This window comes from Talpa europaea (assembly GCF_964194135.1).
Source record: "Talpa europaea genome assembly, chromosome: 9".
NCBI classification, from domain to species: Eukaryota; Metazoa; Chordata; class Mammalia; order Eulipotyphla; family Talpidae; genus Talpa; species Talpa europaea.
In genome coordinates this window covers 112,568,328-112,591,406 of record NC_140076.1, presented here as the reverse complement: position 1 = coordinate 112,591,406, position 23,079 = coordinate 112,568,328, and the positions used below count along the sequence as shown (strand labels likewise).

General features: G+C 40.7%; 1 protein-coding gene across 1 annotated transcript; it reads right to left on the bottom strand.

Annotated features, from left to right (window-relative positions):
* Positions 1-83: 83 nt before the first annotated feature.
* WDR3 (WD repeat domain 3) lies at positions 84-23,079 on the bottom strand (the record flags this gene model as incomplete). The annotated part of the gene is made up of 26 exons (XM_084243108.1): positions 84-239; positions 521-614; positions 2,478-2,606; positions 4,611-4,654; positions 5,299-5,346; positions 5,992-6,084; positions 6,584-6,649; positions 7,135-7,185; positions 7,449-7,583; positions 7,728-7,839; positions 8,054-8,154; positions 9,115-9,171; positions 9,913-10,048; positions 10,218-10,303; positions 11,635-11,736; positions 13,415-13,508; positions 13,961-14,191; positions 14,367-14,474; positions 15,366-15,463; positions 15,887-15,988; positions 16,176-16,286; positions 17,475-17,570; positions 18,450-18,528; positions 19,840-19,958; positions 21,757-21,966; positions 22,909-23,079. The coding sequence occupies 26 exons, from the start codon at positions 23,077-23,079 to the stop codon at positions 84-86; spliced, it is 2,829 nt and encodes a 942-aa protein (XP_084099234.1).

Genomic DNA, 23,079 nt, shown 5'->3' with positions numbered 1-23,079 from the left:
TATTTCCGATGACACCAGCTCTCCCGTGGCCCACTTGCAAGTCCTCTCAGAGAACCAGTAGAAAAAGGCCCCACATTTCTGTCCTAAGTCACCGTTAAAATCAGCTTCTCCCGCTTTCTCCTCTTCCTCTTCTTCTCCTCCAGCTGGCTGGTAGCATCAGCAAAAAACATCACTTCACTTTTTGCCTCCAATTCCCTCTTGAGATAATCAAGACCTGCCATGTTGAAGCCAATAACGTCCTGCGGGAGGAATCCAGGAGATTAAACACACCGTCTCGACACACGGTCAGCCGCGGGGTAGGACTGTGAGACATGGGGAGCCGGAGCTTCAGCGCCGTCAGCCTTCCCTGGCTAGACCTTTTCTTCTTCTGTTTTCTCCCTCCCCACCCGCCACCCCCATCCTCACCAGCTCCAGTGAGAAAGCTTGTCCCAAACAGTGCCAAGGACAAGCCCACACTAAGATACTTCTACGGCACACTCTGATTTTCCCCTCATCACCGCATCTCTACAGACACACTTACCCGGACTTGTCTGACTTGTGAAATAGTAGTTTCCCTTAATTTTTCAATCACTGGAACAAGCATTTGGTTGCTGGTGATCTGCCCGAAGTGAATCCTAATAGAAATTTAAAACAGTTATACTGCAGATAGGGGTGGAAGGTCTGGTTCTACTCTCACCTTCCAGAAATCGCAAATCAATATCAAAACCAAACAAGATATTTCACCACGACGTGGGAGTGCTGCTAGAGAAAGAAAAGCTCAAGAAATTTCTTCCCTACTCAGTTCTGTCTGATAAGTTTTAAAAATACCATCCTGAACCTGTAACAGCTGGCACTTTACCCAACAATATACCAGGTGGTCACAGATTCTGAAAATGGCATTTGATGGAAAGCTCAGAGAGAAAATGAGCCTTCTGAGACATAAATATACAACTAATACTTCTAATGAAGCCACAGCAAAATAGACAGTCACTGATTAGAAAGTCAAAGTCTGACCTGGAAAGCTGAAATGCCCTCGAAGCATTTTTCCCCTTCACCGCCCCACCCACATCTCCTGGAGCAGCATCCCCCATAATCCTGACAGAAACATTCACGGTGCTTCCCTCAGTATCAGGGGCCCTGACTCCTCAGCCCACGTGCACGGCAATAAGAACCTGCAGCCAGAGCATTAGCGTGAATTTACATGTTCCCAAATCGCTCAAAAGCATAATCATGGCAAGAGAATATAAACATGGTTCTTTTTTTTGCTACTATTCTGAGAGATAGAAGAAATGTAGGGGAGGGTTAACAATTACAAAAACCCATCGATTCACTAAATATTCCTATATCATCTAGCTACTTGGTCCTGGCTGGCCAGTTTTTGTCATCTTTTTTTTTTTTCTTAAAGATTTATTTATTTGTGCATACAAGAGCTGGGGTACAGGCCTGAGATGCGGAGGGTGAGAGGATTCACCAGAGACAGAGTGGGGAACAGAACAGGCAGACTGACTGAAATACACTGCTGAGGGGAGCAGTGGGCGAGTCAGGAGAGGTCTGCTGCGCCATGTGGGCAACTGCTCCCTGGCCAGCGAATCGAACTCATGTTGGAGAGGCTGCAGACAGCTTCATAGGTTGAGTCTTAACCCCTTGTGCCACCAGGGAGGCCCTATTTTGTTTTAATGGCATTGTAAGACAATGCTCAGCTTGGCTCAGTGCCCGCTGCCTACTACCACAGCCGGAGGCTGCAGGCTGTGGGAAACAAAAATATGTCCTAAAGGCTTTATAAACACATCCTTCTCAATTACACAGTACCAACATTTCTTCATATTTAAGGTTTTTTTTTTTTTTCCAGGTTTCATTATTTTGACACTAGTTTACATAACCATGTGGCCCCAGCAACTCTCCAAGGCCTCAACCCTATCGCACTGATCCCCTCAGCCCCTCCTCAGCCCCTCCCTGCCCTCTGGTCACCAGTGTGGTTTTCAAAGACTCTAAGAATTATTCTTTGTTTTGCCAGTTTAAGAACATATGCTAATGAACTTATTTCCTTCTATGTTTCTTGTTCCTTCTGTATCCGCCCCTACTTCTCCATTTGCATTTGCGGAGACCTGGAGACTAACTCCACTGTTCCTTAAATTGCTATTCTAAGGACAAAACGATTTAGCTTAAACAGTTGGAAAGAAACAGCAGATGAGGCAACTCAGCTGTTCAGTAGGGGGTTTCCAGAGAGACACAACAGCAGGGCTTGGCAAGCGGGGCGACTTGGGGCTTTGCACTGGCATCAATACACTCTCGAATCAAAGAGCCGGCCCCACTGTGTCCTAAGGACAAGGCTGCTTCCGAGGGGCAAGAAGTAACTGTGTCAGAGAGCTCTGAAGTTCCAGAACGGTTTCTAAACATGAAACGGCAGATTTCTTAATCCCAGAGCAGTGACAGCTCAGTGTAGCTGCCGTGGGGCAGTCGGGCTGAGCAGGTGCCTGTTCCGGGGGGAAGGAGGTTACCTGAGGAGAAAGAAGAGGCACCGACACAGGAGTTCAATGTCAGTGCCCTGCTGGATGAATTCATTCAACAGCGTGAGGACGTCAGGGACGTAAGAGAAAGGCAGCACGAGGAGCGATTCCTCCAGCTCACTGAAAAGAAAAACATACACATTAAAAATGCCACCTTTCTTGGTCAAATCTTAAATACTTTCCCCTGCTGTTTTTTCTACTGTTTTTATACTCAGTCATTTAAATATTTCTCTGTATTTGAAATGGTTCTCTTTTTTTCAAATGTTTTAATTTTAATATTTTAATCTGTCTGACATATTTTGGTGCATGACATGGTAGGAGAATCTACCATCACTCCCCAGGTAGCCAGTTTCTCCAATCATTTTTCTAATTTCTCTATTCTTATAGGAGACTTCTTTTATCACTTACTGAGCCCTTCTTTTTCAGCGCTTTTGAGTCTGTTTTAATAATCAATTGATTCTGACAACAATTCTGTACTGTTTTAATTTTGCTTATTTTGTAGTTTTTTAATCTCAGGATAACTCCCTCTTGTTCGGTTTTGGCTTGTTTTACTTTACTTGAATCATTTAATCGATCCTAATTTGAAATCTCAAGAGGATTTCAATTGGGGCACAAACCTATAAATTAGTTTACGATTTATAATTAAATTTTTAAAACAGAACCTTCCCATCGGGAAATGCATGTTACCTCCATTAATCTAAATTTCTTTTTACATTTCACTAGTGAAGTTTCATCGTTATCCTGGGATAGGTTCTGTTTATTTCTTGTTAAGGCTATATTTAGATACTGTGATTTATTAAGAAAAAAACGGAACGTTCAGTAGGTTAAACTCACAAATAAAATAAAAAGGTATATCACAAAAAGAAAAATATTCAAAAAATATATTCAAAAGGCATAAAGAACTTTTAAAACCTGTTAGAGAAAGGAGAAATAACTAAAAATTCACAGAGAAAAATTACAAGTGACTCACAAATAAGATAATTTTAACTTCACTAAAATCAAAAGAAATGAAAATAATATAATACCACCTCTTCCCTCTCTAATTTTCATAAATTTTTTTTAAAGATTTATTTATTTATGCATACAAGAGCTGGGGCACAGGCCAGAGATGCAGAGGGTGAGAGGATTCACCAGAGACAGAGTGGGGAGCAGAACAGGCAGACTGACTGAAATACACTGCTGAGGGGAGCAGCAGGCGAGCCAGGAGAGGTCTGCTGCGCCATGTGGGTAGCTCCCTGGTGGGCCGGGGGTTGAACTTGTTCTGTAGAGGCTGCGGATCGCTTCATAGTGCGGTGCTTAACCCCTTGCACCACCAGGGAGACCCTTTCAGAATTTTTTTTTTTAAAGTCCTGTTCAAAAATTAGTACAAGCCCTCTGGAAAGTGACTCAGCACCATAAACCTTTAGAAAGTTCCCGAGAAGTAGCTAGTTCAGTGCAGAGGTCCAATCCGCATGTTCCTGCCTTTGCCTGGGTCTCTATCGCTCACCTTTTCCATTCTTTAACTTTCATTTTGACTTTTGCACCAGATCATTTTGGGTTAGAAGAAAATAGCTCAGCCACTATTCAGTGACTAGACTGCTAGGGGCTCTTATTTCAAGAAAAATAATCACGATGACCAAAATTTCTATGTGAAGGTGTTTGTTCACTAAAGTAGTGATAGCAAAACAAGAACTGATGCAACGTCTAATAATTACTTTTACGATGGAATATCTTGAATGGATTCAACGATGTACTTTTGAAAAATAGTAAGAAAATGCTCAGGAAATATTCTGTGAAAAAGGGGATGCAAAATTGGCTACAATATGATTCCAACTGTGTCTGTACACAGAAAAATATGCCAAAGGAAGTATATAACCAAATTCCAAAGCTGGAACCTCCCAATAGACATTTAATTATCTACATGACCATCTATCCTTCAGTCTCCTCTTCCATATTTCAGGAAGAGCTGCCCAGTTCTACTTCAAAAAGAGCATTCTAACGAATTATTTTTCATCAAAATTTTGGCATAGTTAAACTTATAAGGAAGATAACCATTCATTATAATTTTTGTCTATTTCATATTCAGATGGGCTCTTGATAAAGGTTGTCAGCTGACACTGATCATAATTGTGTGCTGGGATTCACCTTGACTTGACTCCTTTCAAAATCTCCAACACGTAAGCTGCAGGCTATAAAGGAAGGATACTGCGTTAGTTGTTAGTTTTGACCGAATCTCTCTAATTCCCATCTCCTGAAAAACAGGACGACCCCTCTCTCACTTGAAAACAGTGCTTGGAAGTGGCAAGGCACACTTGGGCCTACAATTAGTTAGATCTGCATTTACGATCCAACTCTGCCACTTATCTTCTGTCTATAAGTTAGGCCATGCTCCTTTCTGGAACGTGAAGACCCAATGACTCTCCTGATGATTGTGATGAATGAGACAGGCATGTAAAGTACCGAGTGGACACAGCTGCACTGCTTCTACCCCACTCCCTCTCCCCATTATCTCACTGACTGTGTCAACTTATCCTTCAAACCCTCGAAAGTCATCTAAATAAACAGCATCTACAGAGGGCTTTGGATACTGACGACAAGCAAGCACTAATAGAAGAACACCAGGCCTGTGCAACCAAAGGGCCGAATGAAAAGTTACACCAGCATGGTCCTTTAGAAACACAAGATAGAAGATACTACCAATCGGGAGAAGAGTTTTAAAGAAGTTATTTCCCAATACATCCACGCTCCAATCATAATGCTTCTTTCTTTCCTCTCTTGCTCCTTATAGAAACCTTTGAATAACCCAGAGGAAACTGTTAGATGCTCTACTCACAGAGATATTGCCATGAGCCATCAGGATAGGGTGGATGGGAAGAGAAACCTAGGAAAATATATTTAAGGCAAATTATTAAAAATGAGACTTTGATGGTACCTGTGACAGACAGGCTGGTAACAGAACTTTATTTTGACAAGAGGAAAGAGAGGCTAAAGATTATTAAAAAAATTATCAGGCCTTTTAGTCTCTGCAGTGCTCACCAATGAGTGTGGTGACACACTTCATGTAGAAATTTGAACCGGTTACACTGCCTCCCAAGTGAAGCAGGGCATGAGTCCTTACTCAGTATAGCAGTTACCTCCATCTATAATTTCTATCCTTTTTTAAGACCACGCTTACTTCTTTCCACAGTCCCTCAATTCTTTCTGATTTTTATCGCCTATCAATTGACATTACTTTAGTTCCAAGTGTGTAACAAGGAATCAGTATTTGTGTAAGTTTGGCAGTGACCACGTTAAGTCCAGTTACCACCTCTCACCACAGTTAACTCTCAGACTTATTCTCTTGACCTTCACCCATTCTGCTCATCCCCAACACCCTCCCAACACCATCCTTCTAAAATTTGAATTAGAGAAGATTCTATTACATTTATTATTTCCTGATCTGAGTCAACCAATCCTAAAATGGTTCTCTTCTCAGGAATCTCTATTTAAAGTGTTTCTCAGATCTTAACTGCATGGACCACCTCACCTCTTTTCCTGCAGCTTTACAAATAGCTTTGTGTTCTTTCATTTTTGCAGTTTCTGCTCGGTATAGCTCAATCGCTTCCATGATCCTCTCAGCCTACACAGAGAATGACAAAGGACAGAAATCATCCAACCACCCCACCATCCCAGAACACTGCACCTGGAAGGCCTGACTAGAGTTAACAAATGAAATGGCCTGAATCAGTTTAATAAAGATGGGCCACTGAAGTGCCAAACAGCATTTCAAGGAAGCTTTGGTTTTTCTTTCTTTCTTTCTTGTAATTTACAGGAAGGAGACTGAGGGTCATGAATTCAGGTGAGATGGCGTGTGGAAAAGTCAAATAGGGCAGCTTCAAGGAAGACTTGAAAGGTGCTACTTTCAGGATATCAAGCTTTCCTTTCTAGAAACCATGCCCTCTTCAAGCAAATTTAGCACCAGCTCTGTCCTTGGGTACAACAGAGGAAGTCAAGTTATGGTCTCCATCTACAAAGTGAATACATTTTGCCACAAAGGGGCTATTTGGTTGATAAGGAGTTAAACTCAGTAGTTGGAATCCTACTAAAAATTTCAGATACTACATTCTGTATCAACTTACTGCTTTGACGGTCTCAATAGTTTTCTTTCCAGTAAAGTAATTGTCACCTTGAGTCTCCCCTGGGACCTGTGAGAAGCAGAGATCCTTAAACAATACTGTTGACAGACATTAAAGAGTCCATAAACTGATTTTACTTATAAAAGTCATTATTATTTTAGGCTAATGGAACATAATGTTATCAGCTACATCAAGCGCTTAGCAAGTGCCAGACACTGTTAAGTATTTTATACAGACTTTTGTAAAAACAGCCTGCTCTACAAATGTTTAGAGAATGCCCAATTTGTCAAATTTCTTGGCTTTCATTGTTGTTCTACATGAGATTTCCCGAAGTCTCCTTTAAAAAAAATCATTTGTCCCATAATATCAGGACATGGAGTTAAATACTATCTTGGGACAGATGACTGACTAAAAAGAAGTACAGATTGTCATGTCAGCTAGTGATAACTGGAATCTAGCCCTAAATCTAATTCCATTAAATATTCTTCAAATTATAGTAAATTCCACTAAGATAATTATAACGCACAATCTTTGTGTCCCGAAGATTTACTCACTACTGGCTGGTCTTCTTTGGCCACGCTCTCTTCATATTCGGCTTCCCTTTCCTGTCAAAGAGATAAATGTGAATTAATTCAAAGGGAAAAAAACAACACATGGTCTGTATTTGTGGAGCAAAATGAGACAATGAAAAGCTGCTTCTTTCAAAGCATAACCCCTAAGGGCATCTTGTGAATGTCTGGCTGCCGAATGGTGACACTGGTAATGGATTTGCAATGACAGGAGATGTGATTGCACCAGGCAGGACATCAACTGGGACCGCCTGTCAGAGTCCCACTAGCACATCTGTAACCAGGCCTGAAGTCCTCACCATTTCCCTTTCATCTTCAAGGATAAGAGGTTCCCTCGTTCTCTCCCAAAGTCTCAGAGATTTGTCGTGGGACGATGATACGACATAGTCTCCGCTGGGGCTTATAGCCAAGCACCATATTTCTTGATGGTGCCCCTGGAGAGAAAAGAAACAGTCACAAGCCTGAGAATGACTATGGCGTTCATAGACCGCCACGTGCTTACACTAGTGGGCGGTCAACACTCAGCCTTAAAATTTGGTTCTTCAGTACCAGACAAGCAGAGTCGGGCCAGGGTTTACCTCTAGCGTTTGTATGTGTTCAAATTTGTCCGCATCCCACTGCTTAATCTTGTGGTCTTTCCCAGCAGTGAAGAAGAGGTGAGATTTGGGTACAAACTTTAGGTACATCACACTGAAAGGTAAGAGAAGTATACAAATGTTATCAAATGCCCCATCAGTAGAGTCTTACACACATCAGTAGCTTTCACATAGCAGGTTTTCAAGCCCAACTTTGTATTTTAGAACTTTCAATTTATGCCTGTGTGAGAACACTAAATAATAGACAAATTGCTCAAAGGAAATGATTCTTATAGGCGACCTCAAAGGGAGGTCTCTGGAAAGACTACCTGTCATCGTGTGCAAAGAGAGACTTGTGGCAGTCCCCAAAATCCAACCCCCAAATCTTCACATTCCGGTCAGCAGAGCCAGTGGCTATCAGTGTTCCATCCTATAAGAAAGAGAAGTCGATTACCTGAAAACATTCATGTTTTCTTGATTATCTGAAAACATTAATGTCAAAAAATCAATTTCATCCCCCACTGAGTCCCAAATTCTTCTCTTACCTATAGATCTACTTAAAAAGCTTGTTAAGTGAAAGCAAGAACTCTGTCCCTTAAATGTTTTTCCAATGCTACAGGTTATCTCTCTGCTAAACAGATAGGAAAAAGAACCTCTAATCTCTGGCATGGTATTGGGGGAGAGAGGAAGGGGGAAAGAGAAGGGAAAAATGAAGCCAGAGGAATGTTTATGATCGAGCTTTCATCCCTTCTTCCCTATCACTATTTCTCTTAGCTGTTCAAATGGAAGGTCTAGTTCAAATGGTAGAAAATATCATGAGGAAATTGAAAAGATCATTACTACTCATGTATTGATTGTAGATAGCTAGACCACTGGCTCAATTCCTTTCACCCACACTAGACAATATTTTTAACTATATATTGCTACTCCTAGTCATAAGTAGACATTGCAAAAATGCTATTTTAGTGAAGAGACCGAAAGAGTGTGTGTGTATGTGTGTGTGTATATATATATACACAAAAGTATATACATGTATGTTATATATGTGACTACCCAGACATAAACCAAGTTCTATCTTCCTCACTCACATTATCATTCAGAAATAATGGGAATGCCTTTCTAAAATGCTAGATGAAGAGACCACAAGAAGTTCGCTCTGAGGATTAATTCAGATAAAATATGTCAAATATTCTGAAAACACACATACACACACACACATTTTTTAAGATATGGTTTTAATATGTATTATTTTATGCTTTGGGGGGAGACATTCAATAGAGTTAAAAAAAAAAAAATCACCCTAAAATAAGGATCTCAAGCCAGAACTGAGAAAGCGTCTACTTAAAGAAAAGGCAGCTTGCTACTGAGCTACTCTTTAAACTTTACTTACATAAGAGATGTCCATGCATATCACAGGCAGTTTGTGTCCATACAGTGAGAGAAAAAACTGAACATGAAAGACAAGAATGTAAGTAAGTGGAATAGGAATTTGGTTAATAAATACCAAGGGTATAAAATACACATCTACAGAATACAGGCATAATTTATAAGTGAATCTAAAATATAACTCTACAATCCAATGTCAAACAGTGTTCTGCGTTGTTTTATGTCTGTATTTTCAAAGACAGTTAAACCACTGGAGGCAGGCTGTCCTCAGTCCAGCATACAGACCCTGTGTGCACTCGCTGGGAATACCATAATATTGTAGGCTCGGGACCCCTGGAAGATTACTGTCTCGGTCAGAATGTAGCACAGAGGTGGTCTCCGAATCACATAGCAGAGCTGGGCACTGTTTCACAAGTCTTCCCAGACACAAGCCAGTCCCACTGACTCTCTGGGTGTAGGGTCCCCTAATGTATATTTTAAATAGCAGCCCAAAGATCGTGATGTCCAGCCCAGTGTGGAATCACTGCCCAGGTCACCTGGCAATGCTCTTACACCACTAGTTATGCCAGGATTTTCTGTCCACAGATTTTATAAACATGAACTATAACTTGCTTTAAACAACATTTATGAACCAAAGGATTCTTTGAAAACTCTAGCTTCCCTAGTCCACCTCTGATGTTCTGACACACAAATTTTTAAAAAAACCACACTACTGCTGAGCAGAGTCAAACCCACTTCTTTAGAGCCTCAGCCTACAGTCTTAAGGTCCACCAGAAAGCACTTCCAGGCAGAAGTCCGGTACCTTCAGCGTGTCAACATAGAAAATTTTCACAGTGCAGTCCAGCAAGGACACAGCCAGCAGCTTTTGATTGGGAGAGTAATTGACACACAGAACATCTTCATCCAGTTGCAAGGTTCTGGTTTGCTTCACTGAGAGTCTAATATCACAGAAAGCATCGAGAAAAGAAATCGTAAGTACCCCACAAATAAAGACAAAAACCCCAAAAGCTCTCTTGGAGCTCAACAGTAATACACATGTCAAAAGATCATTCAGTGGTTTCCCATTTTCATGCCAATAAACTGAACAAATCAAAAACGTCTACTTACCTCTTCTGGGTACTATTTTCATCTTTCACCAACTCAAAGTCCCAGAACATGACACATTTATCTGCACCACCTGACACAAAGCCACGCTGAAATCAAAGGACATTTAATTAAAAATATTGTTGCACAGACATTGATAAAAAGACACAACACATCAAAACAGTATAAAGGGACATTTTTATTTTGTGACAAGGGATAAGAATCAGGAAAAAATGTGGTCTCGCTAACCTTTCACTGTTCTTTTGGGGCTGCTGCTACGGAGCGTACTCAAGAACTCTAAGCAGAGAGGAAAGCAGAAGATGGACACTGGGGTAACGTTCTAGCTGTGCTTTCGTTCAGCATCAGGAGAGAAGACTCAGTGAGTAGTGTGGATTTTTTTTCCAACAAAGGAGGCAACAAAGACCTTGCTATCAAATGCGAAAGGAGTTTGACAAATACACAGAGACTGCATAATCTAAGTAAGTTTGTCCAAAGTGTTGACCTCAGGTGGGTATTTTTTACTTCAGCAAGGTCCCTCCCTAGAACATGTTCACGTGGCCTCCCAGTACCAAGGGTCAGTGTGTAGAAGGTGGCAGAAAACCAGATCTCAAGTGTCATTCTGCCACTTCAGAGATTTGTAATACAGGAAATTGTCTTTTAATGACTCTTAGTTTGTTGTAGGGATAAACGTTACCCAGTGTATAAGACTACTGTAAAAATAATTGACATGCTGGGTGTGAAAATGCGTTGGGAAAGACAACAGTCTACGTGTGTCAGCTAGTACTTTTTTAAGTTGGTGGATGTTTTGTCTTGTTCCCAAATGGCATTACCAATTCTAAGCTCCAGATTCTGTTTTTACCAAAAAGTACTATACTCTCCATGGATGGGGTGCACCATTGAGAATATTCAAATGAATGGGTCACAGTCTCTTAATGCATTATCAAAATATATCTCTACATTCTGAGCAACAGCAGCACATTACCAGGGTAACTATAGAATTCTCCTGGTGATAGCCTGAAGGGAAGTACACTTTCATTGATTTGAAAAGGCTGACCTATTTGCTTAAATAAAATGCCAGATATACACAGTTGTAGATGCACGAACTAGAAGAGGGAGCAAAAAAGTCTACTCATTCCTTTGCATTACATCTCCCAAGAAAATGTCTCCTCTTAAGTATCACAAATCATTGGCAAAAGACCATGAGGATAAACAATCTGATGCCAGGTAGCCGATGCCCAAAAGCAGCTGACCAAGAATCCACCATAGTGAGCACCCTTTGTACTGCCAGCTGATGAGACAGCATCATGGGTGAGCTCTAGGTGTTAGGCAACAAGCAGGCTTGCTTTAAAGAAGCCATGAGCAAAAGAAGTAAAGCTTGATACAAGAAATGAGAAATGCAGCCGGAAGACTGAGTCCAGACCTTCACTTCTGGATTCCCTACCTGATCGGGAGAGAGAGACATAGCCCACATGGCACCGTCATGTGCGTCCACTGTCTCCAGCAGATTTCCCGAAGCCAAGTCATAAAGCTGCAGCTTTCCTGTCTAAGGAAGACACAAAATATGCACAGGTATGATGGGCTATCTACAACTTCCACGATGGGCTTAAAAATCAGTTTAGAAAAGGACTCATAGCCAAGCAGCAATCCCTTCACCTTCTGTGCTTGCTCCCTACACCCCCTAGATGAATAGGTGCTACCCAGCCTCCTGCTGCCCAGTTGTTACCCCTGGCAGGGTCTGCGCTGAGCACAGCTGAGGAATAGGACAACCCTGTCCTACTGGACTCCTGTCACTGCCACTGGCTCCCTGACTTTGAAAGGTAAGTGTGATGACTGTAAGCAAATCAGAATAAATAGTAAACAGCAAATCGCAAAACCTTTCAAAGTTGAATCAATCCTTTAAGTGGATTTTCCTCTACCGTAAATGCTTAATCAGCTCTTCTCAATCTAGTTTTCTTTTCCTCCTCCATGAAGTACTTAGAGGGAGGAGCACAAGTCTACACCCCAGGGGACAACATGCTGAACACACATGGCAGCCCTGGCAGCCCCAGGGCAGCCCCTGCACATGCGCTAGGAAGAGTGTAAGTACAAGACCTGAGTCCCAGGTCTGCCTCTTTCCAGCTCCCTGACTACTGCTGAATTCACCCCCATGAGTCTCTTTGCTCATCTGTTAAACGACTTGATGGCATCAACCTGTCGCCATTGTATTCGTTAAAAGAATGAACAAGGGAATGAGGGAAATTTTAAATGAAATTTGACATTTATTCCCTGACAATGACCCTAGTATCTTTCCAGCTTATTTTACATTTTTTGGGGGGAGGGGACAAAAAAAAAAACCACTTTCAGAGTAGGTTTTCTAATTTTAAAAAAAAATCATGTACAGGAAGCATTGGCTTATGGGGATAATGATGACAAGTAATTATTTGCAAAGCACTTTTTAAAACATTCCATAAACCTTAGTCCATTTTACTGTCGCTACTATCCTGCTAACTCTGCTGTCAGCTTTTCTTACTTATTCCTTGCGTGTCAGTCTCTGTGCTAAGTGTTCTGCATATTGAGAGGTAGGTTATTTGGATTATTTCACATGATAAAACCAAGCCTGAGGGGGTTAACTAACAGCCCAAAGGTCTGTCTGCAGAAAGCCGAAGAGCTGGGCCCATTTGGTGCAAATCTGACTGTTAAAAAAGCGAGTCTCAGCACCCCATCATGTAGATAAGGAAACACTAAGAAGGTACGTGACTTGCTCCAAATTACCCATTTTGTAAGGGAGAGAGTTTGAGTCCAAATCCACGCCTGCTCATTTCCCACACAGCCAACACCCAATCTGATTGCAGCTGGTGATGAGGACTTGGTGGGTTCGTCTTTATTGAATGCTTCCATCTGCCACACCTGACAGGTAGCATTTAACATATGGGTCCTCTATCTCCATAAAGCACAATGATGCATGTGTTCAGAAGAAGTGTGAAGGTATGACCACAAAATGTTTACGATGTTTATCTCAAGGTAATGATTTTAACTTTCTTCCTTATAATCTGACATATGGTTTGATTTTTTTAAATGCAAAGAAAACAAAACGACAAAATTCCTCAAAGACGATAAACACCCTCCCACTTAACCAGCTCTAGTATATTTCCAATATGCTATAAAAGGGAATAGATTGTTCCATCATCTTGGAGACTCTTCAGGAGAAAAGCCTCCAAAAGCCAAGAAAAAAATCTGCTTACCTTTGTTCCGATGATCACCTGCCTGTCGCCAGGTACGAAGAATGAGCACAGCGCGTATTCACAGGCCATCGTGCGAATACACTGCAGTGTAGACCTGAGAGAAAGAAGAAATAAAGCACTAAAGCTAAGCTGGCAAATGTTATGGGGACGAATGAATATTTTCTAGATGATTCCATGTGTTCAGTGAACTAGGACACAAGATCATCCAGCTTCCATGAGTTGAGGTGTGAGGAAGAGAAGGAAGGAAGGAGAAATGATGTGAATTACCAGGCAGCACTAAGACACTACTGGAATTCAAAGAATAGGGAGTATGTTTCTGTCTTTCTCCAGCCACGTACTGCTTCAGATAAGGAATATCCGGGCATTTCTTTGTACCGAATACAAAAAGGCAACTTGCTCTACATTACACTCAGGTCTGTGGTCAAAATGCACTGAAGATGCACTTTGAGAAGCAAGTAATTCACTACCAAAGGCTCTAAACACTAACTGCAAGGGAAGAAAACACAGCTGGATAGAGCTACGGAAGGCTTCATTTCCTACTCGGACCTGTTCCATATCTTCACGGAATCAGCGGCTGCTGAGAGAACGGCAATGTTGTCTGAGCTGAAGGACAGCGTCCGCACGTCACTGCGATGACCCCCTATGGAGATCCTGCTCATCCTGACGGGCTGAGGAGCAGGCGTGGATGGAGTCAGTGAATACAGTTCCACCAGGTTGTTCTGCAGCAGGAAGACAGCCTTTAAATCTCCTTGAGGCGAATGAATCAAGTCAAAGGATCTGCATGAGGAAATATTCATAAATGGCCTGGTTACCACCTTAGCTCACGAGGTTAACTTTTGCTAGAAGAAAGGCTTTCATGTCCCCCATCTACATGAAAAGCCCGTTCAGCTTTGCAGCTCACTATCTAGTTCTACAACACTTAAGCTACTTCAGATGCTACATTTTTACTTACTTGATTTTGGCAGATGTTTTGATATTAGTCACCCGCTGAATTTCATCTTGCAGAGTCATTTCAACATTGACATCAAGATCTTCCTCTTCCCCTTTCGAAGAATTTAATCTGGGGGGGGTGGGGGTTGGCAAAGAAGGAAAGAGTGTCACACTATCACTCTCCTAGAAGAAGCTTTGTTATCAACTGAGTTCAAGTTCTGGATCCAAGACCAATAAGTTGTGTGATCCCGGGAGTATCACTAACCACAGTATTAACCTGAAAATTCAACAACGTAGCATATGTGAAAATGCTTTGTGATAGAATGTCATAAATATAAAGTATTTTTTCCGCTTAACAGGTACCCTCAATAAGCAGATTCTGAATGTAGCCATCCATAAAATTTGCTGGGGCAAGTTTTTGTAATTCAAATCATTCCACTGAAATGTCTCTGGTAAACTTTCCTAACTCTGGGACTTTTTAGAAAATCCATTAGCCTCCAATTACTGATCAAACCATGTCAAATAAGAGCAGATCTCAAAAAATTTGCCAAGTCAGACAACTTGTTTCATTGAAACATGATAAATTTCAACCATGGTGGAATCAAGGTGATAGTGACCTATTTCAAGGCTCTCTTGCCTATAAACTTCACTTATGTAATTGTGCAATACATCCTTCTTATAGTCCCAAAGGTTTAGCAATATGCAACCCAGCTTCCTTCTGTATTTGGAAGCTGCCATTATAGACACAATGCTAGCTTCTTGGAATTAGCTCAGAAACTGTTGTTAAATATCTGTGCAGTCTGTCTGGTACTGTGTGGCCAAGTTCAAGACCAAGAACATGTTAGCTCTAGAGCTGTACAACTGAACAGAAATTTAAAACTTGGACTGCTGTTAATCCACAACATCTTCTCCACTTAGTAATTACTAATGAGACAAATATTTCCTTAAAAATTCATGGTTTTCTGTCAGCAATATGTGGCCCACCCAGGGTACTTATTAAGTAAATGTCAAGAAAACACACTTGGCTTTCTTTTTAGCTTTCTTCATTTTCTTATCCATTTTCTTCTGAATTTCCTCTTTGGAGAGGATACAAAACACTTCCAGAACAGAATCAGTCCCCTAGAAAGACAAAAGTTGGTCTGAGTCCAGGACAGGTTGTTTGTAATTTAGCTTATTCTCTGTACAAACTAAACAATAACAATTTTTCTCCCCTTATGAGTTATATCACCTTGGACAACTTAATCTGATTTGTTGTCGCAACTGTAAATCAGACATACCACTCTGAAGACTAAGTAAGAAGCTAATGTTTTAAAATTGCTTAGAAAAGCAGGCATTAAATAAACAGTTGCTAAAAACAAGAACACCAATTGTTAATAATAACAGAGCATTATGACTATTATGCTAATGGAAACTAGAGATTATAGGTCCATATACTAAATTATTAACATGACCAAATAAAAACTGATCTCTACACTGAAAACGAATGAAAAATGAATCTCTGAAAGCCTCCTCTTTGACATTTTCTCCAAACCTGGTACGCACATGGCAAGCAAGAATCCTGCCCGTCCTGTCGACTGCAAGGTTCACCACCCTGTCCCTTCCTTCCCGCATGATAGAGCCAGCTTTCCTGCACGTGAGGATGCGCTAAGGGAGGAGCAGAGGAGAGAAGGAAGGTTAAATGTAAGTTGTGCAGAAGCTCTGGAAAGACATGATTCCAAGAAATACAGCTAAAAAACGATAGTCCCTACGATGATGAAAATTTTAAAAACGGGCAATTCTCATTTTTCTCACCCCTCAACTCAAATGAAGATAAGAAACAAAAATGAATTACATCCTCAGGAGCTTCATCCATCTCCGGGGTGCCATCTTCTTCAGGGGTGTCCTGTATCCCAGAAGTCGACCCTTTAGTTCTTTTGGGCTCTGGTTCTTCTAGGTCTTCCATCTGTTTTATAAAAATGGGGAAATAGAAGCAGGAATAAATGTGTTCCAGGAGGTGATGCTTAACCCCAACGATTTACAACCCTCTCCTTATGGCCACTGGTAACTTCCACTTAACTTCCTGCGGCCTCTCTGATCAAACCTCTTCAACACTCGGAATTAACAGAACAAACCGACTACATCAAAAACAAAATACTACTTGCTACACCAGCTCCACTAATGCTACAGCATATGGACTGTTGTTTTATAACAAGGTGAAAAAATGATGACACACAAGAAACAAGGTCTAGCTTTTGAAAAACCTCCTCGGTGAAAGGTCTACCATGTTCTAGAGGGAGAGATTCAAATTGGCATTAAGAATGACATGGGCATTGAAGACTGGTTATGTTTTCTCCTTCAGTAAAGAAAAGAAACCCTAGTCTACTGGTGTAGAAACCATCAGAGGCTCCTGGCACTAGCACCGCACGCCACCTGCATCCAGCTACACCTAAGATCCACAGGCTTCTTCCACCTGAAATTTTTGCATATCTAAGAAAAAGTTGTAAGAAAAAGATCTTAGAATATACATATTCAGGGGGCCTCCCTGGTGGCCTAGGGGTTAAGTCTCAGCGCTATCACAGCTATGGCCTGAGTTCGACCAGGAAGTTAACCCACATAGGGCACAGCAGACCTCTCCTGCTGCTCCCCTTTGCCAAGTACCTCAGTAAATACACTGCCTGTTCTGCTCCCCACTCTGTGTTGGTGAGTCCTCTCCCCTCCCCACCTTGCACTTCTGCCTTCCACCCAAGTTCTTCTACGCCAAAAAAAAAGACAAAAAAAAATTATGCATACACACACACTCGTAAACTCAAATTCTACATCGATTTTTGTTTGATGGGTCACAGATACACTGAAGTCCATCTGTGAACACCCAAAGCCCAGGAATATCAGGCTAAAATCCCCAAACAAAACACTGGCATTACTAGAAGCTACAAGCCTAAAGCAACCCTTCTTCCAGGTTCAAGTAAATGAGGGCAACTGAGCACATAATAAAGAAAAAGACTGTTTAGAAGCTGCATGTGAACCAGCTGGAGTCACCAGAATTCCCTCTGGCACTATGTGAAGTACTCAGTGATTACATGTGATGCTAAATTCAGTGAGCCTATGAAGCTGCAAAAACGTGATATTGGCCATGATCAAAACAAGTAATTACCTCTTGCAAATAGGCTATGTCCCAAGCTCGCAGTTCACTGTCAGAAGCCCCGGTGATAAGACGCTTTTCTTCTGACACCAGAACCAATCCCCACACCTGCACAGTTTTAAAAAGATTCAAATAATATGACTAGAAGATTCTAGGATAACATGCTATCCCCAAAGTCTAAGTATACTGTAGTGAAATCTCTGGTATTTTCAGGGTCTAAGAAAAGTGTATTAAGGAAACTCTTTCAAACTGCATTAAGAAAAATCTCCCTTTTAGAAAGAAAATGTGGCTGATGCTGGAATTGTTCACATGATAACTAACATTTTCTCTTAATCTCCCATCCTTAAATTTAGATAATGGATGTTGAGCATAAACCCCAACTAAAATCCACTCAAATGATGATTTTAAGTCTTGATAGGCCTTGGCTTTTATCAGCACCTAGCCAACAAAAAGTGCTCCATTAATATCTACTGCCTGATTTCCAACCTCAAATATCTAAAAACTGAACATTGAAAGTAACAGTAGTGTTGCAGATCAACAAAGAATCTAATTTGCTTTTCTCCTCATTATTCCTGTATCTGTTTTTAGAAGCTTGGTATGTATAGAGCAGAGAGAAGGATGCAAAAATTTTGTTACACATTCCCTGATCTCTACGGAACAGACTATTCAGATAATATTATGGTGGCAACAATTTGCTGTTTTTATATCATTGGGCAGGCATTGGACACAAAGTCTCACTAACCCCCCCTACAATCATAAAAGTGGACATTGACTATTTAAAAATAACTCATATTCATGGATGAAAAACTTGTTGAAGGTCAACTTTTGCGAAAGGCCAGGGCACCTGTACGTGCTTCGACAGCCAGCATTTTTCTGCTACACTGGCCTTCTTGTCTCTCTCGATAACGTGATCATCCCTGGGAGCTGAAAGACATGTTTTCCTTCTGCATTGCCAGTGATGTCCCCAGCTCGTGACCCTGCACGTACCTCAGTTCGGTGGCCAACCATTGTTTTGAAGCAGTGCTGGGTGTCAAGGTCCCACCATTTCACCATCGTGTCTTTCCCACTGAAAGAAGAAAACAAACCTCACTAGGAAGAATTGTGAAACTGACAAGAATCAAGGAGATCAAGGACTCACTGCTTCTTCCAAAAGAAAAGACATAGCAATGAAGTCTAATGCAACTAAGTCTAACGCACTTGACTGTTCTTTAGAAAAGTAAAGGATCCATCATCCTAACTCTCCATGTTGCTATTCTCAGGTACAAAATAAATGTCTCATCTTTATGCACTAAAGTGACTTTGAATTCAGAGCGATAACTACAGAGCTTGATCTGTAACTGACCATTCTAAACATCACAGCATCAACATTGTTTCTTACTAACATAGACAGTTTAGACCTCATGTCCAGTTGGTGTCTATGTCCTGAAAATGCCTCTTCTGTGCAGTTTTTAAGCCTTTATTTCTTCCAATACATTTCTGTACATAAGTCCTACTGCCTGAACTGTTTTAATAGCTTCATTTGGTCCTTTTGTCCATTCCTGTTCCCTCCTTACAATCATTGCAGATTACCTTCATTTCCTAAATATATATACCAGCTTGTGGTTCTTTCTAGAATCAAAATCAGGCCGGTTAGCAACATTCTTAAAAGTTCCCCATAAATAGCTCCTAAAGTCACTATATATTCCCTCCTCATGGTGCTATTTACTTTCCTGGCAAGTAACACTTTCCATGGTGTTTCCAGGAACAAGCCCACCACTCACACAGCATTTTGTGCTCTTTCATGATTTCTGAATCATCACTGTGGTTCTTCTCCTAACTGCCTGGCCAAACAGGACCCACTGTCCTGAGCTGCTGGCCCTTAGGAACAGGTATCGCAATAGGTTGATTTGTATGAAATTGCTGGTTATTTTGACCAACACAAATGGAAATTTCAAATGGTTCAACCTAATAAGATGGTCAGAAGGCCTAAAAATGCCTTCTCAAAAAGCTGGGTAGCTCCAACACCTGATAGTCACCTCTGCCGACTACTCTAGATTCTGTTTTCCCGACTTTCCAGGATCCAGAAAGAAGACAAAGCTCAATCTACTAAAGGCAAGTCAAAAGTCATAGGAACATGGAAATGCTGATATCGGGGGAAATAACAGTAGATCAGAAAATGGAATTTAAAAATGCTATGAATATCTATAGCTTCTTGTCTTATACTATTCGGGGGGGCGGGGGAGAGAAGAGAGAGGAAAGCAGAGAGTAGGAGAGGAAAGTAGCACACGAGCCTGAGTATAGTGTGGGGCAGTGAGTCGGGGGAGCAGACTCCCTTTTGAAACCATCTCCAATGAATCTACTTAAAAAAGAACTGGAAAGGAAAACAGCATCTCTTTACCTGGTCACTAACAGGTTCTTTTCTCGTAGAAACAATGCCTGCGTGACGGCATCTTTGTGCCCCTGCAGACGGTAAAGGCCACTTTCATTGATCACATCCCACACGATAACATCTGTGTCCTAAAAGAGAGCACATAATTTAGAAAAACAATTTTTTTTTAATTTTTTTTAAGATTTATTTATTTATACAAGCACTGGGTACAGTCAGAAGCATGGGAAGGTGAGAGAATTCACCAGAGCCAGAGCGGGGAACAGAACAGGCAGACTGACGAAATACACTGCTGAGGGGAGCAGCGGGCGCAGCAGGAGAGGTCTGTGCACCATGTGGGACCCACGCCCAGCGGCTGAGGATCTAACCAGTGCTGCAGAGGCCACGGGCAGCTTCGCAACCCAGCGCTCAACCGCTGTGCCACCAGGGAGGCCCAGGGAAAAAAAAAAAATTTAACCACAGTAAGGTGTAACTTGATAAACAATGGAGTGTAAATTTTTTTATTACAAAGGCAATGCATGGTGGCCTTATAGAAAATATGGAAAGCATACCAAAAAAAGAGGACGTTATTACAACTTCATTCTACCACTCAGATAGAATCACCAAATTCTGTTTGTACAGTTAAATTTCTTTTGTATATATTTTGTATATAATGGGTTGTTATTTTCCTATTAGAAAATTCAGATGCTATTCATATAATTTCATAATCCCTTACTTTTTTCCATTAAAATTTTTATTTTCCCACATCCTGTTATCAATTTTAACTTTTATAATTATCAATTCTAAGGAGACACCATAATTTATTTAAAAATCTGTCTATTTTAGCCATTTAATTTCTTGCTATTATATATGTATATATATGTGTGTATGTGTGCACATATATATATGTATATATGTGTGTATGTGTGCGCATATATCTATATGTATATATGTGTGTATATGTGTGTGTGTGTGTATATATATATATATATATATATAAATCGAATATCCCTATACATAAATCTTCAACAGGAATAAATAGTAAGAAGGGTAACTTGAGTTAAAAGGTATGTCTGTTTTCAAAGTTTGCAGTTCACACATCAAGGTGACCTCCAGAGACAGGCACCAAGCCCTAACTCCACCAGGGGTATAGATAACAAGGTCAGTTTTCTATCCCCTTAACCTTGGATATTATCAGTCTCAAAAACCACCATCTGTATCACAAGTTAAAAATGCTGCCTCCATGCTTATTTGATATTTTTGGCATTTCAGGACAGCAATGCACAAGTTCATCCATGCCCTCTGGCGATTCCGGCCATTTGGACCTCTTCAGAACTGCTCATGTTTTCATATTCCTCCGGGTCTTATTTTCTGATTGATTATAAATTATCAGGTGATGAATGATATTAATCTTTCCCTTTTACATGGAAAATATTCAATATATTCTCTAGTTTTTGCCCCCCAACTTGCTTTTTAATGTACAAATATTTCAAATTTAAATATTCAAATCTATCAATCTTTTTCTTTATAGTTTTTCTTTGCTAGTATGCTGAAAGTCCTTTTCCATCTTGCTATCAGATATATACTTACATATCTTATAGTTTACTTAAAATGTCACTCTAAGTCTCTAATTTATGACTTATTTTGGTATAGAGCATGAAGAAAGTTTTAACTTTCTGTTAAAAGTTAGCAGATTAATAGATTATTCTGGCTAAAATAATCTATTTTGCATTACTACCTTATCAGTATGAAACATTTTAAATTACGGTTTTAGAATACATTTTAATATCTGAAACCAATTCGCACCTATCTTTCACACAATATTTCTACCAACTATACAAACACTGAGAGCCCCGCGTTTCAGCCAACAATTCTTGTGAACCATCTGCTTTGGCATAAACCTTTCACTCCTTTACAGATCAAAGTCTGGGTGCCTTATTCAAGTCTTACCTTGGACCCAGATGCCAATCTCCCTCCGAGCTGATCATACTTCAAGGAAGTAACAGCTGCTTTGTGTCCATTGAAGGTTACAGTTCCTTCCCCGCTCAGGAGGCTGAAGATTCGGATAGACCCATCCTCATAACCCACAGCTAAGTGCAGCCCATCTGGGGAGGGGCACAAGCAAGTGACTTCTTGTTTAAGTCCCTGAAGGATAAGGATCTGAAATCATAGGAATCAAAGACATTGCATTAAAGAAAAAGTTTGGGGTAATCTAGTAAAATTAACAGCATAAATAATTCAAAGTCACTCTTCTGAATAGTAATAAAACTCTATAATCCCTCTCAAGTTCTTTAATGAAGGAATTATGATTTGTGCAATGAAACAGTCCAGAAAGGGCAAAATTATTTTTTCCAGGCTCTAATATATGCAGAAATTTACCAGGCAACAGAATAAATTACTAAGTCCTTCTCCTATGTCAAGAGCAAGTGATTTTTCCATAAAGGGTCATACACATAAACCTTACTTTAACTGAGTCCCACCTTATAAGAAATCAACCTGCATGGCACAGAGACTACTACAGGGTTTTATCCCCAAGGGACTCTGGGAGAGACAACTATGCAAGTATTAATATTTTGTGAGCCACAGTGAGACAAGATTGAGATACTTCTATTTGGTTTGCAAAAGTCGTCAGTCTAGGGATTTTAGATTCATACAAAGTATTAAAGCCTAGTTTGATAACTTTTGGCTTCACCTGTATAAGAAAGAAAAGATATATGAAACAGAAGAATAATATACCTCCCACATGCTGAATATCTTATAGCTGGCTGTGAGGGCAAGTAGAAGAACTTGAAAGATAGAGAACAGGCAGAGAAAAACAAACATGTTGGGAATAATGATTACAAATAATTACTAGTAAAAATCACTGCAAAAGGATTCCTAAGAGGTAAGTTCCTATTTGGTTGTGGTTTTGAGAACTTAGGGTAGAAGAATGCCAAGAATACACTTGATACTTGACTGTCTGGACCCAAAGGGGAATAAATTCTCTTCTAGGGACACGTACCCAAAAGAATCTGTGCATGCTAAATCAGTGCACTCCCTCTCCTGCCTCTCCAGTCTCAAATACCCACTAAATCATGTCAACCTCGTGGATTTCTGGCTTACCTTCTCTCCTTTCCTTAAGTCCCAGATGAAAACATGTTCACAGGCTGGCACTGCCACATAGCGTCCTTTTTCACCGCGAAGTGTCACAAAGACAATATTACCTTTTTGGCTGCCAATAAGGCCAAAGACGGCGCTGGCGACATAGCGCAGGTACTGCTTGGTGAGCCCCAT